Source organism: Nuphar pumila, chromosome 8, assembly GCF_984573655.1.
Source record: "Nuphar pumila chromosome 8, dmNupPumi1.hap1.1, whole genome shotgun sequence".
NCBI classification, from domain to species: domain Eukaryota; kingdom Viridiplantae; phylum Streptophyta; class Magnoliopsida; order Nymphaeales; family Nymphaeaceae; genus Nuphar; species Nuphar pumila.
Genome location: NC_143256.1, coordinates 2,560,320 through 2,579,906, shown reverse-complemented (window position 1 = coordinate 2,579,906; position 19,587 = coordinate 2,560,320). Strand labels below are relative to the sequence as shown.

At 37.2% G+C, this 19,587-nt stretch overlaps 1 protein-coding gene across 2 annotated transcripts in view; it reads right to left on the bottom strand.

The window, feature by feature from the left end:
* The window catches only part of GRL (transcription activator), a 190,099-nt gene extending 171,853 nt beyond the window's left edge, over positions 1–18,246 (bottom strand). For both annotated transcript variants that reach the window (XM_090015945.1, XM_090015946.1), the window contains exons 1-6: positions 17,853–18,246; positions 17,231–17,641; positions 17,061–17,135; positions 15,145–15,225; positions 14,916–14,996; positions 14,680–14,762 (exon numbers count right to left, since the gene is read on the bottom strand). In XM_090015945.1, the coding sequence (XP_089872071.1) occupies positions 14,680–14,762; positions 14,916–14,996; positions 15,145–15,225; positions 17,061–17,135; positions 17,231–17,629 (719 nt within the window). In that variant the 5' untranslated portion in view covers positions 17,630–17,641; positions 17,853–18,246. The remainder of the gene's footprint in view (positions 1–14,679; positions 14,763–14,915; positions 14,997–15,144; positions 15,226–17,060; positions 17,136–17,230; positions 17,642–17,852) is intronic.
* Positions 18,247–19,587: the final 1,341 nt, after the last annotated feature.

The window sequence follows — 19,587 nt, the reverse complement described above, 5'->3', positions numbered from 1 at the left end:
ACATCACCTACACTCGTAAGCACTCGCAGTGACGCAACCTCCCGAGGTAAGGGAAAGTTGCACAAGGACTTTGGATGAATTAAATAAAGTATTAGGACTCTGAGATAGAATAATTGATATTACACGCATGTGTACATGTAGATAAATATGACTTGTTACTGTCTGTCTTATACTTGCTTGTCTTTATGCTTCTGAAATTTACATGGTTTCTTGTATCCTACGTGCATAGGCTTGTTCTATAGTAAATTCCTATTACTGCTTTCCTGAACTTGCTTTCTGTTACCATCGCACCGTAGGTGCTTAGTTTTGTCAGTTCACGTTTGTTCCTGATGCCGCCCTCAGGCAAGCCGCGCAGGGTGTGCAGGTGCATGTACAACATTTTGCACTTTTCAAAAAGATGTGAAGTTGAGTACAGACACTGTAGTGTCGAGAAGAGAGTCTTCCTTATGCAAGGCTCGACTGCTTGAGCACGAAAGCCTGCTTAAAGCTAGTGTTCTCTCTGTGTATTGCTAGATGCAATCATCTACACCCCGAGTCGATTACTTGGAAGAAGTTTATGAATCCACGATAATCTCAAGACGTGTTCTTGTTTCAAAGGGACTAAACATGCCAACTACATTCACTTATGCTATATTATATGAAACTCAGTGTTGGGTTATCCTTCGAGAAACCCATGACCTACTATCTGTTAAAATGTAAACCCAAAGATCCCATTGTATATATATAGAGAGAGAGAGAGATACATATACATATATTATATATGTATAGGTATCTCTATATATATAAATATATATATATACATTTATCATAATACCCGAAAAGGGTATTTCTGTAATTTCCAGCTTTAAGCATATTCCACTTGGAATATGCTTGTATTTTCATTCTTTATTTTTTTCCTTTCTTTTCTTACTTTTTTTTATTTTATTTTATTTTTTTTATGTTTTGTCATCACCTTGGGGGCCTCCCAATAGAGTCGTTGGGGGCTCCCAACGACTCCTTTGGGAGCCCCAAGGTGGTTTTCTTTTGCACTTGTATAAATAGGGGTGTTTCCCCATTGTATTTCCAAGCTTGAGAGTCTCAAGCATTGCTCTCTTTCAATAGATACATGCATTTGTGCATGTTTGCTTATTCTTACACCTTTGTGCGTATTTGTTCAAGTATTGTGTGAGTGCCTTTGTGCACATCTTTTTCAAAGTATTTGTGCTTGTATGCGTATTGTCTCTTTGTAGACATTTTCACATGGTATCAAAGCAAGATTGAAGATAGAAGATCGTGTGATTCTTCGCTTTGTTGGTGCCTCGAAAAGCATGCCTTTGAATTTTTGAGGATTGAAGTGGTGGATTCTCTTCATTCAATATTTTAGAAGGGCTTTGCGACAAGACTTAAAAATCTTTTTTTGGTACGTATTTTTTCTTACATCTTTCCTCTCTAATGGGTGAAAAAGAATCTCATTTCACTCTCGGTTTTAAACTAAATGGATCCAACTATCATGTTTGGGCCGGGAACATGGAGGCTCATATTAAAGGGAAAGGTCTTGAGGATTATGTGAAAGGCACAATCCCAAAACCGGAACCAAAAATCACCATGATAATCGAAGGTGAAATCAAGATCCTTGAGGATGACGAAAAAACCAAAGCCCTTGAGGATTATTCTAAGAAACACGATGAATGAGAAATGAAGAATTTCAAGATTCTTTTTTGGATTTTTTCATCCGTTGAAACTAAGATTAATGTCAACATTATTAAATTTAAAAAAGCTTCGGAAGCTTGGCATTATCTTGAGAAAATGTATACATCAAGGGATTTATCCCATAAATACTACCTTCAAAAAAAGGTTCTTACTCTTTGTCAACGTGACATGACCATTAGGGAATATTTCGTCGATCTTTCTTCCATTTGGAATGAGCTCGCTATGCTCGAACCAAAATGAAGTGGAGAGGCGATTGAACTTCATCACAAACAACTCGAAGAAGATCGATTCTTCAATTTCTTGAATGAGTTAAGACCCGAATTTGAGCAAATAAGGTCTTCTCTTTTGTCATCTTTTACTCCTTCTCTTGATGATGTTCTCACCAAATTAAGTGGTGAAGAAACCCGTATGAGTATAAGTAAGCAAGGGCCAAATGTGCTTGTGGTTCCCTCCAACTTCGAAGACAATGATGGAGTCAATGCGGTATCTAGGCCCGAAAATAATGTAAGAACCTATCGTCAACCTCACTTTAAAACTCAAAATCAAGGAGGAAATAGTGGACAAGGAGGAAGGAAGGATTATAGCAAGATTGTTTGCCATTTTTGTAAAGAACCAGGACATATCAAACCCGTATATCCCAAATGAAAAAAATTACTAGCCATGGCTACCACTGCTCAACCGCAAAAGGAGGAGACGTCTTCAAGTGGATCTCTTTCACTAAACCAAATAGTGGAAGCTCTTCAACCTCTCATCAAGGGAGCTACCTCCGGAGCCGCCGTGTCTACCTTCTCCCCTCCAGGTAAAATTTCTAGGCTTTTGGACTCTGGTGAGTCTTTTCATATGTCCCCAAACATGTATCCTCTTTTAGATTATTCGAAAAATATTTCCTCATCTTTCGTTTCTACTGCGGATGGAACTTCTCTCGAAATAAAAGGTATTGATAATTTTGAAAATCAAGATTTTTCCATTCCCAAAATAAGATTTATACAAAAATTAAACTTGAACCTTCTCTCTGTTTCTCAACTCTCAGACCATGGATGTGATATTAAATTTTCTTCTGATAATTGTTTTATTCAGAATTGTTGGTCCGGGACATTGATTGGGGAAGGCTCTAGAAAGAGAGACTTATATTATATGGACTCTCTTCAAGTTCCTAAAAATTCTTTTTGTAATGTTGCCTGACATAAGGATATAAATGTTTGGCATAAGAGACTTGGTTATCCCAACATCACCAAGTTATCTTATTTGCATTTTGCTAAAAAATCTTTGTAAAAATATATTCTCCTGTAATGATTGTATTCTTGAAAAAATGAGAAGTATGACTTTTGAACAAAGATCCATGTTTACTTCTAAACCTTTCGAAATTGTTCATTCAGATGTCTGGGGGCCGGCACCGGTTGTTTCAAAAGGAGAGTTCGCCTATTATGTAATTTTTATAAATGATTTTTGTTGGTACTCTTGGATATATTTCCTTAGACATAAGCATGAAGTTTTCTCATGTTTTAAATCGTTTCATGTGATGGTCAAGAATCAATTTAATTGTAACCTAAAGATATTTAGAAGTGACTCCGGAGGAGAATATCTCTCCAACGAATTCAAAATGTACCTTGAGGATAATGGTATTGTTCATCAAAGATCATGTCCTAAAACTCCTCAACAAAATGGATTGGCCAAAAGAAAACATAGGCATATCATTGAAATCACCCGAATTCTCCTCATATCTCAAAATATTCCAAAAAAAAATGGGCTGAGTCGGCTCTTGCTTTTGTTTACCTGATCAATCATTTACTATCTAGGAACTTGGGTAAAATCTCCCCCTTTGAAATGTTATATAAAAGGGAGCATGATTATAGCAGATTAAGAATCCTTGGTTGTAAGTGTTTTGTTCTTACAGATAAACTTTCTCATAAAGCTATTCTTTGTGTTTTTCTTGGATATTCGGAGACTCAAAAAGGGTTTCGATGTTACGATTCTAGGAGCGATAAATTATATGTCTCAAGAAATGTGACTTTTTTAGAAAATGAAAATGGCTTTGAAAGAAATACTTCTCACCATGAAGATGTGGACTATTCTTTCTTATTTGACCTATTGTCTAGTAATGATGATTTGTCTAGTGATGATGAAGTATCATTCCAGGCAACTAGTAGGCTCGTTAATGTATGTTAGTATCACTAGGCCTGATCTGTCTCATGCAATTCACATTGTCAGTCAGTTTCAGCATGCTCTCACAACGGTTTATATGAGTGTTGTTCTTCGTATCATTAGATATCTAAATGGAACTATAAATAAGGAAGCTTTTTTGCCTTCCTCTTCTAAATTAAGGTTAATTGCTTATACTGGCTCACATTGGGGAGGTGACCCTAATAATCGTCACTCCACAACTGGTTTATGTGTTTTCTTAGGTGAGTCATTGATTTCTTGGAAATGTAAAAAGCAACAGGTCTCTTTGTCCTCAACTGAAGCAGAATATACAGCCATGGCATCTACCACTATAAAAATTGTATGGATTCGGTGTCTTCTAGAAGATATGGGAGTTTACATTGGAGAACCAACAAAGTTATGCTGCGACAACAAAAGTGCAATTTATATTGCTAAGAATCACACTTTCCATGAGCGAACAAAACATATAGAGATGGATTGTCATTATGTCAGGGAGGAATACTTGAAGAAGTTCATTGATCTCCCGTATGTGACGCTGAATATCAATTGGCGGACTTCTTCACTAAAGCCCTTTGTTCGCCCAGATTTCACTTCTTTCTTGGCAAACTTGCGGTCATCACACCATAAGTTTGAGGGGGGTGTTAAAATGTAAACCCAAAGATCCCATTGTCCGTGTATATATATATATATATACACACATTTATATAGAGAGAGAAACATATACATATATTATATATGTATAGGTATCTATATATATATATATATATATAGTTTTATCATAATACCCGAAAAAGGTATTTCTGTAATTTCCAGTTTTACGCATATTCCACTTGGAATATGCTTGTGTTTTCATTCTTTATTTTTTTCTTTTCTTTTCTTACTTTTTTTTACAACAACTACGCCTTCATCCCAAAACAATTGGGGTCGGCGATATGAACCAACAAAGAAAATCATTATGGGTCTTCCACATGAATCCTTCTCCTCCATTCATTTTTATCCAATGTCATGTCCTCGGTGAGGTTCAAAGCATTCATATCCTTTCTTATCACCTCCATCCATGTCTTCCTAGGCCTACCCCAACCTCTTTTCTTACTTTTTTTTATTTTATTTTATTTTTTTATGTTTTGTCATCACCTTGGGGGCCTCCCAATAGAGTCGTTGGGGGCTCCCAACGGCTCCTTTGGGAGCCCCAAGGTGGTTCCCTTTTGCACTTATATAAATAAGGGGTGTTTCACCATTGTATTTCCAAGCTTGAGAGTCTCAAGCATTGCTCTCTTTCAATAGATACATGTGTTTGTGCATGTTTGATCATTCTTACGCCTTTGTGCGTATTTGTTCAAGTATTGTGTGAGTGCCTTTGTGCACATCGTTTTTAAAGTATTTGTGCTTGTATGCGTATTGACTCTTTGTAGACATTTTCACACTATCGTAGTTGGACCTTTAGACAGGTACAGTATGTATACTACGATGGGTAGGATGAGAGGGCGTTGAGCACCTCGAGATGGGCATGAGCACTTTGTTGAAACAAATGAAAATATGATGTTCCCCTCCACAGGCGAAAGGCTCAAGAGCAATGCATGTCAAATTTAGACTAAATGAAGTGCAACACATTAAATGTTACCCTCTCATCATAGTCGTACCTTTAGACAGGTACGATGGTACTTTTGATCAAGTACGTTACGCTAGTGTTATGATGTTTGGATGATGAGGTTGTGGCAACGTCGAAGCGTGCATATAGCATAATGCTGAGATCACATAAATGGTGATTATTCGCCTTCACAGGCAAGATGCTCGAGTGGATCTAGTAGACCAGAGCATATAGAATGGGGCGGCAGTTAAGAAACCCCCGTCGTGCCCATTTGACTCTTGTGGTTCATCAAGGAAGAGGATGGATGGTACCAAGACTCCGATGGACAGGTTGTTAACAACCACCCCATGGGCAAAAGACTTGGTTTCCCAGTCATCTGAGTTAAGAGAAAAGAGATCACTATAAATTATCCTAGGTGGTAGCTCCCAGGTACTTCTACAGAAGTTGGATGCATCCATGGGCCACGAATGCCTTTGAGGATTTACTCTCTTGGCCACTGGTTGTCCTCTTAGGAGCGGACTAAGTCAACTATCCGTGTTAATGAAAATACTTGGCATAATAAACCCCCGGATCGATCTCGGTTATTTCTACGTTTCGCGTCTTTGCGTACTCACAGGCCAGTTAATATGAGAACTTAAATAATATTTTGTTCACAATAGTTGTAGATTAATGAGATTCATATTGCTCACGATGTTGCTTATATCTTGTGATGAATATCTCTTTTAGTATAGTAGTTTTGTGCATATGTTGCTCATGCTAGAATGTTAAAATAGATTTACCTTCTCGCATTTCAATTACGCATATTAAATATTGCTTTTAATTAAATAAATTGTTTATCTCATGAATGTTCTACTTTACTTATTCTATATTGTTTAGTTGTGCACCTACCAGTTTGTTATGAAACTGACCCATTTCATGGGCAAGTGACGAGTAGGACCTTACAAATGGCCGATGGCGCGATGCAACTTGGCTCGGGATTACTTTCTTTTCTGCTGGCGTTCTGGTTCTGTGTTTTGGGTTTTCTTTAGATTTTTGGATTATGAGAAAATTGTTTAATTCTGTAATAAACTGCAAATTCTATTAATAATTTATGGTTTTGTTCCTCACTTTCTTTGAGTAGTTGTTTTATGGGTGATGATGATCTTAAAGGTAACGTGCCCAGAATTTGTCAACTTGTTTTCCTTTCTAAATTGCTTACGTTGACGATTTTAAAAGTCAAAATTCTAAAATTTGAAAGGTTTTTCATCAATGTTTTCGAAATCACAAGTTAAAATTTTGGGGCATTACAAAATATGTAGATGCAAAACATAGCAATTTCATGTATGCATGTGCACATGAAAGCAACCTTGCATTAATACTTTAATTCAGCATAGTATATCAAGTTTAAGCATGTGAACATTTTGTTCTTTTACATACAAATAGCACATTCTAAAAATTTACATGCATAACTGAATTCAAATCAAGCTTCACGATATCACAATAAGCATGAACAAACAGATATAATCATTATGTAGCAAATCTGCATTTTTCTTAATCAAAAATTTGGACATGCTATGACAATTAAGAATAGCATTCACTTCTTAACTTCTTTAACAAAATCTTTATTGTCGACAAATGACTCAGCGACCCAGTCAGTTGGGTCTGGAATAATGTCAAACTCACCCAGCCAACTCAGTCGACCGGATCAAACCCTCTACCCAACCGACACAATAGGGTGGGGTTGACCTGGCCAACATAGCCCACGAATAATCATGATCAAAAACATACTTATTACCATGGAAAATATCTCATGTGATAGCAATAAAAACGCATACATGTTCAATCCAATCATGGCAGCATACGTAATATTTTCCATGAAGACATGCATATTAGTCACGTGAAAGTATAAATGACAGTCCACTCACATATAAGCATACATAATCTGGACATGGGTGACACACAAAATCTGAATTTTCAACATGCATAAAGCTGCACATTTATCGTGCATAAATCTGCATATTTGTCATGTCAAAAGTCTAAACAAGTAAAAATCTAAATATTTGACATGTTAAAATCAGTATAGGTGACATGTATAGATTTGAACACTTGACATGAGTAAATCTGGGCTTTTATCATGTATTGATACATTATATATATATATAGTCCCTTTTTTTTTAACAACTAAATGTAAACTGGGCATGGCAAGTACTGTCAGGCCAACACTTGCCTAGCTGACTGGGTGAGCCCGCGGTTATTAGGCCTGCCCAGCCAAGCCCAGCTCGATCGGGCTGCCTGTCAAGTCCAGCACATGAGGAAAACTACTACAACATGCAAGTAAGAAACATGTTCATATTTAGACATGCGTGCCTAGGCAGAATCGAATTTAGTACTGGACGTATGTGCAAATCCACATCATCAAGCATGCTTATATATATATATATATATATATATATATATATATATATATATATATATATATATATATATATGCATCTTTGCATTCAAATAAGTGTGGTATGCATTTATATGTATATTCAAAAGATCAAGTATGCATGCATGAATAAACTTATATTTAGGCATGCACCGATTGATTCTTAGCATCGATTCTTAACATACTTAGGTTGATTTTTATTGAGACATGCATGCATAACAAAATTTTCCGACAAGCTTACATGCAACAAACGAGTCATACATGAGACTGTTAATGGAAATCAAATTTTTCCATGAAACAAGCATTTAACATACTATTTTTTTTGTTTGGCCAACCGAACCCAGTCGAGACCTGGTTCAGCTGGGCCTAACAGACCATGCTGTCGCCCAGTTTCAGCTGGGTCGGTAACACCCTGTCAGAAAGAGAAGAAGCTTTTCTTTTCCTTTTAAACCTTTTTCTCTTTTGAAAATATATTATCTATATATTTTTCTTTGTATGCTGGCTGCCAGCCTGACCGAACCCAAGTCAGCTGGGTCGGACTGGCCTGCCAGAGTTTGGCAAGGCCCGGCCAACCGATCCTGGTTTGGCTGCCAGCCAGCACAACCAAACAAGTTTTTTTTTCAGTTCACCTTTTTAAATACCATGCCCAGCCAACAAATGGCTGGGCCAAAAATGAGATGCCAAGGCCTGCCAGGCCAGCCGAACCTAGTTCGGCTGGCTGCCAGTCAGCCCACAACAAATATATATATATATATATATATATATATATATATATATATATATATATATATATATATATATATACCCAGCCGACTGCCAGTCCGCTGGGGTTTTCAAAACACAGCCACCACCCTGCACAAGCTAAACCTATGCAGGTCTGACAGGTCAGCTGAGTGTGACTCGACTGGGCTGCCAGTCAACGCAGCAATGATGAAAAACATGAGCCAACATAAATGTGCATGGATGAATCATGTTCTAATTTTAGATATACATGCATGACAAGTTCATGTGACCATTAACCATTCAGGCTCTGCATTTTAATAAATAAAGTAAGCTTTGGTTTGGTTCGAAAGATGAGTATAAGATCCCTTGTGGGGTGGTTGTATTTAACGGTAAAGGCTCCAGGTTTTTTGAAATGTTTTTGCACTTGTTTTAAAAAAAATGCCACTTTTCCATGGGTACGAGTTGGGGTCGTTATAGTTTTGGCCAACTTTAACAAGTGTTAAATAGATTTAACACTTGTTAACTATGTCACAGGGACTCGGCAAAATGGGTGCGCGTGCGGGTGCGGCACTCGGTGTGGTCAACCCGACCCTGGGTGCAGTCAATGCACCCAGGGTCATTTATGTCTTTTTTTAAACTTAAAAAAAACGCCCACTAAATATGTTGCTGAGGGGAAGATTAGGGCAAATTTTTGCCCTAATCCTCCCTTCCTCTCTTCCCGACCCCTCCTCCTGAAGCCTCCGTCGAACCCCAACTATAACGCTTTCAAAATTTTAACCTTAATTATAGTTCAAATATTGAAATTTCGAGACCAATTTTTTTTTATAAGTATAAGTAAATCAGATCTTATAATGCGGAAATGATTTTTAAAAACGGTTAAGACTTTAGGCGCGGTTACACTAAAGATAACAATCAAATCAAAATGTACGGGATATACACATTTCAAACCACGTATAATATAAGACTGAAATATGGAGTTTTAATTTCATTTCAAATCAGAGTATGAAAAATACTTCAGTCTCTGCATGATCAAGTACTTGAAATGAAAAGATCACGAATATCAAGATCACAAGGTAAGACTGGACCCTCGAGAATGCAGTTCGACCAGCCCTTCGCTCCAACTACTCATCATACTTTACCTGCATTACCTGTCCCCTATAAAACGGGGTCAGACTCGCTAAAGTCTGGTAAAGCAACCCAAACTCAAACTTAAAGAAAACATATCAAGCATTTAAAGGTAAAGATATATTATTCATTCATCGTCAAGTGATAGACAAGGAAACAACGTCCTATGAGTCATTCATTTCAAGCATTCAAACATAAAGCATTTAAAAGCATTTCATCACTTAATATTTTATTCAACCTTAACTCACGTAATAAAGCATAATCTATATGCATTCAAGTTATACAAGTTATCGCATAAATATATATATATATATATATATATGCATCTAAGACATTCAGATCATTATATAATTTTTATATGCATTCATAATTCTTATAAACAATAAGTCAAATCACATTTGACCATTCCAACGTGAAACACACGCAAATACCTTATAAGTAATTTAGTTAGATATTCATGATACGTGTGATATATTTACTCAGACAATCATAATGCAATCATTTGCAATAAAACTATGTAGGCGTGATGTATCATTTACCTAATAAGTCAAAACTAGTCATTTGTAGGCGTGATGTGTCATTCACCTATATGCTAACATAAGCGTCATAATCGTAACATCTTATCAAGATCTAAAATCAATAAGGATTTGATTATCATATCTGAGTTCAATATATAATCATGCTATAATAGAAAAGTCAAATCTATAGATTCATAACTGGCTATCTCAATCAACTCAGAAGATTATCACAATTCATCATAACATTTCATTTATTCATAATAAAGATTTACAAAATCCACGCTGGATCACCTGGTATGGGAAATGTACAACCTCACAAAGAGTTACTGCCCTAGACGGATGGTCTGCCTGGTCTTGGACAATGCACTTCCTCACAGGAATATACCGTCTTCGCGGGCTACCTAGTCTTGGACAATGCACTCTCTCACAGAGACTTACCGCTCTAGTCGGATTACCTGATCTGGTCATACACAACCTCACAGAGAATCCTTTGAGAACAGTTCCTCAACGGGTACCATATCCAGTGAAAACTATTGTGATACATGCATCAATACAATTGACCACTCTCAGGGTTGATAGCCATCAACACGGGCATAAGCATGTATACAATCAAAGCATCATATCATACATCACTTCATATAGCATTAAAATTATAAAATCACACATTTAACCAATAAGGCTTCATGAACCAAAGTTCACTATTGAACTTAAACATTTATCGCATACGTTCATAATTTCATTTCACGTGGCATTTAAATTATATCATACATAAGCATATTATCTTACGCCACAAAGAATATTGCACTTCGTAAATTGAACCTCGAAGCATGTGTAAACAAAACATGAGTTTTATGCATGCATATGTGAACATGCACATTTCATAATACGAAGCAACTAAACCTCAACATACATAACCCCTACGTAGTTCGAGATTTGCACACACGATAAAAGTCATATGCATTTTTCACCACATGAATCGATATATCACCTTCGATATAATTGGGTTGGTCAAAATCGCATTAACTATCCTACCGTACATCATACGCATATATTTCTCAAGCAAACAAGACATACAAGTTCAAAACAATTTATAACATTCGCATGCATTCTTCTATACAAGAATAAATGAATCCATCATATGACAAGACAATATATATAACATCCACAGTATGCATCAAACACGACTTATACATATCTGTAGTAGTTATATGTGCACCATGTATCAAATTTATACAAACACACAAAGCAACATAGTATGCGCAAACCAAATTATGATGACACACATTGCGTACATATTATACATTCATAAGTGCACAGGCATTCAAACTCACACACAGGTGTACCTGCAGCAAACACACTTCATATTCCGCTAACTACAATCATGACAAGCATGATTTCCGAACTACAATCACAAGAGTCCTAGATATCCACAACTAAGTGAAGTGTGTGAGCATAACTTGTATTTGCAATTCATTTAGAATTCAGTGCAACGTCATATGCTTACACAATTAGTGCTTAAACATGCTCTCTATAGGTTCAGTTAAGGTATCTTACCTTAATAATGTGAAGAACCATGAATCGAAACTCAAAAGACCGAGGAGTTTCAAAGTCCGTAAAGACCGCTACCTAAGCAATACAACGAACCCTTCGTGTGCGATCACAAATGCCAAAAACTCAAAAAATGTCAATTATAACAAGATAAGCCAAAAATAGAAAATTACCCTATAAATCATTACCAAGAGCCAAATAACACACAAATACACTCTAATCATTTACAAACTCCATCAAAAATATATTTAAATATATTAGATATATTTAAATAGTGATTTATAGCCCAAAATAGTTCTATAAATGCAAATTATACCCTGATTGGCTTGAATGAACAAATGAATATGTAATAAATAAATAAATAAAATTCAAAAGCTAGAAACACATTTCTAATTTGGAGATAAAAAAAAATTAGTTCTTTATTTATTAATAATCCTTAAAAATTATGGGTTTTACACCGACGCCGACGCCACCGCCGACCACTCCTCTTCAGGTATGCTCTCTCCTCTCCGACTCCCTCTCCTCTCCTCTTCGATTCCCTCTGCTCTCCTCTTCGACCCCTCCCCTGCACAAAGAGGGCGCAGGGAGGGGGCTCGGCCCCTCCCCTGCCAACAGGGAGCGCAAGGAGGGGGCTTGACCCCTCCCCTGCACAAAGAGGGATGACAGGGAGGGGGCTCGGTCCCTCCCTTGCACAAAGAGGGCGCAGGGAGGGGGCTTGGACCCTCCCCTGCCAACAGGGAGCGCAGGGAGGGAGCTTGGACCCTCTCCTTGCCGCTATGTGGGCTTTCGGGTGTTCGGTATGTGTTGGCTCAGGTGGGGAGTCGAAACAGCTCTCCTTCCTGCACTGATATTTTCAATGTCGGAATCAACGGATGACGCTATGCAGTTGCGCGGCCTTCGGACCAGTGCTTAGTCATATGCTTGTCTCAAAGATTAAGCCATGCATGTGTAAGAAACTGTGAATGGCTCATTAAATCAGTTATAGTTTGTTTGATGGTAACTGCTACTCAAATAACCGTAGTAAGGCTAGAGCTAATAGTCTTGTAGAATAGAATTGTAGATTGTTAATTTGATTTATTGCATGCATGATGGATTGATTTGATGATATTGTGATAATTGTTTTTTATTTCATTAGTGTTTATGTTGTTAACTGATAAAACTTAAAAATTATATAATATATATATATTTTTTTTTTTTTGCCGCACCCTCGCATCCGCACCCATGTGACATAGCTTCTTAAAGAAGGGTCATCCATATGGATGACTTGGCAACACCAAGGCATCCCTTCTCCCCTATATTCCTCCTCCATTTGGCAACACCAAGCCGCCACCCCCCCACCCCCACTTTTGAACACATCTTCACTTATCTCCCTCTATTCCTCCCTACTTCACTCCCTCTCCTCCTCCACCATCCTCACCACCTTCCATTTCTTCATTTTGGTGGCTGCACCACCAGCAACCACCACCACTGGTCGTTGCACCCCTTAGCCCTGCAACTTTCAGCCCTTGCACCAACCCGGTTTCCTCTTCCGGTACCCGGTTCAATCCTTGACCTGGTCTTTTGCAGTTTCCGGTTCTCTTGTCGGTTCCTTCGAGCAAATGAACCCGATTCAGTTGATATCATTGTCGCCTCAACTCAACTAGGTTTTGTCGCTTCCTGCCAACGCATTTCACCCCTTTCTCACACATCGAAGGTTCAACTTGGAGGAAAAATTCCCCCGGGACTTTTGAGAATTTTTGTCTCTTATCGACATTATTTACGAGATAAAATCTATCCAAATGCGTGTGGATTCCGAATATTTAAATATATTTTGAAAGCATACATGTTCACTTATATTACGCATGACATGTTCGTTTTGTCTCGCATTGGATTTCGAATAAAGTAGTTTTAATATGTGTCATACTTCGAATAAAACAAATATATTTCAAATAAAATAATAAGTTTTGGTATGTATCCTTCTTGAAATAAAATATTCATACTTCAAATAAAATAACAGTTTTTGTATGTACCATACTTTGAGGAAAAAGATTATATCTCAAATAAAATAATAAAATAGTAGTTTTTGGTACGCATCATACTCTAAATAAAATATTATAAAGATGCATGTGTATATTTTAAATAAAATAATAGTTTTCATTTATATTTCGCTTTGCAAAGATAAAATATTGGAAGCATGCATAGAACAACGTGCATCTCTGCTGAGCTCAAGAATAGAGCTCTGGATTTAGAGAATCCTACTAACAATAGAATAGTGCACTCCAAATAAAAAAGGAAAAGACCAAGGTCCTAGAGACCTTTTCGATATACAGCAGTATGCAGGGCATACTTCCATTATTGGATTGGCTCGTGTATGAGCTTGAAATAAATTAACTCTTAAAGTGTGAAACAAAGTACTATCTGATAAATAAAACATGCCTACACACAAAACATAAGATATTGATCTGCTCGTATATACAGAGCAAGTACTGATTGGGTCAGGTACACATACAGGAAAGCAAAAACAAAATACCCTGCATAGTGCAAAAACATAGAGCACATAGAAAGGACAAAATGTTCACATAAGAGGTAGGCTGAGAAACAAATCATTAAAAAATTGACAATGTGCCACATTTATCCCACAAAAATTGAAATGAAAACTCAAAATATAAAAGGCTCGAGTTGCTAAAAGGACCAAGTGAAGCCACCGCATTAACCCTTCAAAACAAATAACACCATAAAAAGGATGATGGTGGCTCTCAACTGTACATTGAATAAGATACTTACCTTCCCAAAGTACCATTCATAATCTACAAAATATTCAAATGACATAGCTACATGTTTCAACAAATAAATATTATAGTTGCAAAAATATGGTGGAATCTGTTATATTGGGCCCCATGCATTTATTTGAACATGAAACAAACAGAGATGTATCGCACCGGTGATAAAATTCGCAGTCACGGCCCCCTCTTGTTAGTACATGCAAAAGATTGTACATTTGAAGAATCATTTTCCATGGAACCTGTCACATACGAACAAGTCTTATCAAGTCCCTACTAACATCGAGATAAAATAATCTAAAGCCTATACGAGCTAGTAGGATAGGTCATGAAAATATAAATCATTTGCAGGGGGAAAAAAATATATAACATCACAGAAAGGATGTAATACTTACGTTTGAAGAGAAAAGGTTGACACGAACAAAGGCACAAAAAAGATCCATAAATGCATGTAGAATTAAGGAGTTTTGATGTGGCTGCAAGTGTAAAAATGTATAATATTATAAATTGCAAATTAGTGTAAAGATTGTGAATTAAATTTGGAATTTAAAGTGCTTGGCCACAATAAGCTGATATGAAATGATTGCATTTTCAGTTAATGAAAATGACAATTAAAAAACTCACCAGTAATGTGATTACTGTACTGCTCAGGTCCAAAATAATCCGTAACGCTTGTTCCCGGAATGCCATAAGATCAATGAGAAGCTAAGAAATTCCAAATTCACTATCATATAAATAACCAAGTTTTATGTAAAGATAACAAACGATAACGTACACAGAGAGTTAAAGAATTTAATGCTTCAATGAAAAAGAATATGAACTGAAATTGGACTAATATTTCTAGAAATGAAAACTGCTCTTGAATATCCAAGCAAAAGTATGTGACTGCCTTTGTCCAAATATGGTCAAAGTCATGGTTCAAGTAGCCAACAGGCAGTATGTTTTACTCTAAAGAAAAAAAAAACAGCAAAAACTAAAGACTCACATTGAATATCACTCGTACAATAGAAACAAAAAAAAAGTGGCGGTCCTCAGTGAGATTTCAGTTAAAATGGAAGTGATAGAAACTGGTTTTCCATCTGAACCACAAGAATATATGGACGTACAGGAACAACAGCATCTTTGAGAATGATTCGTTTAAGCAGACCGTAGTGGAGATGGAGCATGTTTGGAGGGAGTATTTTCTTGCTGTTCCTTGGCTTTAGCAGCAGCATAGTGCTGTGATTGAATTGCTAAATGGAAATACAGAAGTTCAACCATGAGTTCCACCTCCTATAGATACAATCAGGTGTTCCATGCGCAGATAGTCAGGCCCAGCATTTGCAGTGTTGTCTTCATGCTGTGCACCAATAATCTTTATATATTATTATATTCACAGCAGGCTCAATCAGTTACGATCAGGCTTACTCATGACCGGATACAATCAGTTGTTCTGTGCTTCAGATAGGCAGGCCCCGCATTTGCTGTGTTACTTCCATGTTGTGAATGATGGTTATGTATTCACAGCAGGCTCAATCAGTTAGGATCAGGCTTACTCGTGGGAAAATGTGAAAAAATGAGAGAGAAGAGGAGGAGGAGGAGGGTGGTGGTAGTGAGATGGATGGTGAGATGGTGGGTGGTGGGGAGCGTAAAAATAATTTTTTTCTTGGTAGGAAACACTCCTCCACCCCCCCACCCCCCACCCCATGAAGGAACGTTTCCTATCAAAAAGTGTACTTTTTAGAAAAACTCTCTCAACGAAAAAGTCTCTTTCGTTTGGAGTGGTTGGAAAATCCATACGGATTTTCCATTTTGCATCATTTTTCCTACATCTTTCTCGCTTTCAAACGTGCCCTATAAGAAATTATGGTATATATCCTGCTAAGGAATTGGTGAGTATGGTTCAACCTAACAAAAAAAGGTGTAAAATTCAAGTTGCATCCAATTGGGTCCAAATCTGGTCAAAGCTTGGTAACTATTACTAGTTATGTCAACATTATGTCATTAACTTTATCAATTTCATTTTATAATCTTGATTACTTGCTTTGTATTCACTTGCATTCTTTTTTCTTTTAAAATTTGCTATCAATGACATGACATCACATTTCAATTCAATTCAGTTTTATTATTTGATGGTTTTACTTATAGTGATCTATAATTGTTGTTCAAGAGTTTGCATTTGTGTGTAGGTGTATGGCCATGTCCCTGTGTCCTAATTTTTCTCATCCCTAAGATGTTATAGATGATTTGTGGACTAATTAGAGAGCAACTATGTGATCAAGAAAATAATAGATGCTTCATTTGTTTCCCTCTCAGCATTTTTAAGAGTAAAGATATTATTGTTTGTCAATCAAACAATCAGTAAGAACTTTTCATAATGATCTTTGTGCATCATCTTTGATGATGTCTACAAGCAGCGTATATGATGAAATTGTTATGGTTACGATTTAAATGCAACCACTATGAACATTGTGGTTAATATAGCATTTTGTGCAGGTTGCGCCATCCTGTATTAAAGCACTTTGAAATCCAACAACTTTCAGTAATGATCAGGTCCTCACCTCAACCCATGGTTCTAGGTTTGGCAAGTAACTTCCTGCAGTCTCTTGCAAAGTATCCAACGCAATCTTGTCAACCTGAAATAGAAATCCACCCCATATATCAAATTAAACACAATTGTTAATTGATATTAAGCAAGCATAGTTCAGCAATGAGAAATCGCAGTCTGTACTTTTTCCAGCTGAAGGCTGCTGGGGTGCTCCGGGAACTTCTTCGCAACGTGAACGCACAACTTTGGGAAATCAGGAACTACCCCTGCTTTCCAGAACGAGTCCGAGAACACGAACTGAGCCGCATCTGGACGATCCAACATCTGTACCAGTCTGTACATCTTTGCCAACAAGCCCTCCGCAACCTGCGTGAGCTGAAAGACGCAATCCATGCTTCGGCCCTTGTGGAAGCTCCCGAGGGTTGGGGGCGTCATCGAGAACACAACGTGCTTCGAATTCGGGGGTGCTGACGGAGGCGAAGCCGCGTCGGGGGTGAGGTACTCGGTCCATCGGGACATGCTGTCAATGTCCCTCAATCTGGGCACATGGGTAGGGGAAGAGTCTGGGTTCATCCTGGCCATGGCGGTCGGCGGCTAAAACAAAGAGGAAGAAACAGAACAGGTTGACCAAAATTCAACCACGAGAGATGCACAGGTCTTGCGCATAGAATCAAGGCTACATTTTTGTGAAAGATTAGAAGAGTAATTGAAACCTTAACGGAAATGCAGCAGCAAAAAAAAACAGCAACAGAGAATGTAGATGAGAAAAGCTGTTGCTAACAAAGAAGTGATCTGAGAGACATACCTTGAATGAAACGGACTCCCTTTGGTTGGAAACTTGGGTCGGATGCTGCAATGTGCGGGTAAATGGGAATCGGGAAGAGAATCACAGAGATTAGCAGTGGAAACGAGGACAGCTTTGCGGCATCTTCATTTTGTTATGTCTATGGCACTCTAGTCAAGGAAGCAAATGCGTGCAAAAATGGTGATGGGCGTGAGATGAGGGTGAGGAAATGGGGTGTGGGAGGAGTTGCCTCTGTTTTTTATTGCTCTTTTAAGATGTCTGTAATCGAAGAGACTTTGCTTAGACTTTACTGGAAAATCAGGACGGCCGTCTGCCTGTCCAATCTTAACATGTCCGCAACCAAACCGCGCTTGTTTTTTTGCCCTTGGTTTTCTCATGGAGCCGTTTGATTGCCCAAGACCTTTTTGCGATTGGGAATTACTATACCTTTCCGACAATTTTAACTACATAAATTTGCTGGAAATTACAGTGTGAACCTTCTTGTTGTACGAAGCATTTACTGTGTTTTTTTACCATGTTGAGCACTGCAAATGTCATTTGTATGATTCATTTGCTGGTAATCAACACTTTGATAATGTTTCTTGACTATGAACTTTTTTGCCTTAAATGTTTGTGGAGTTTTTGGGCTGTTGATTTTCTTGTCTTCGGATGCCATGCGTAGATGCCATAATCGGCCAATCCAAGAGTTGGTTCCTATAAAATCTATATATTTTTTATAAACAAGAAGCTTTGAAGCATGGGCAGGAAAGATGTAGGAAAAGTGATGCACAATAGAAAAATTGTACGGATTTTTCAACCCTTCCAAACGAGAGATTTTTTGGCCAAAAAAGTTTTTCTAAAAAATACACTTTTTAATAAAAAACATTCCTCCATGGGGGTGGAGGAATGTTTCCTACCAAGAGAATTTATTTTAATACTCTCCACCACCCATCTCACCATATCTCACCACCACCACCCATAATCTCACTGTCACCACCACCACCCATCTCACCTATGGTGTAATGATCTCAACTCAACCTGACCCTTAGAAAAAATGCAGATTTCTTTTAATATATGATAATAAAATATTTTGAAAAGGTAATCTCATGGATATGAGGCACATTACAGATTTAATATCCAGAAACCAAACATCCAATCCAAACATAAATTTATTCACCCATTAAATTTAAATTGAATGTAATTAGCTGAATAAATCAAATTTCAAGTTCAATAAGTTCCTAAAAACATTAAACTCCTATAGCAATCAGAATCCGTTCCACCAAATCATAAACAGTTGCTCCCTTCAGCAAGCTAGTCTTGCCATCACTTTGCTAAGCTAGTTTGAGACTTAGTACCTGAAAAGGTTTTTAAAAAAATGATAAAAATCGAAGTTTTTGTATGACGCCTTCTCAAAATCCAACAATAAAGAAAGAAACATATATCAAATCAAGCATAAGTTTAAGAGGGCCTTAAAGCACAACTCATACCTAAAACATTCTTATAATATAAACCAAAGTAATTTAGGCAATCAAAATTTTATGCTACATAATTAAATGTGGATGCATGAACCAATGCAAGTTTCATGAATAGCTTTTTAATTTATATATCAAACATCGTTTTTAATGCATGTTCATACTTAAAGCAACACATTTAAGTTTCATCTTGCATAAAATTCATAGATACTAAAAATGAGTTAAATCTTGAGGTCCAAGGCAATCCCGAGTGGTATCTTATCACACAATTGTATTTTATTAAC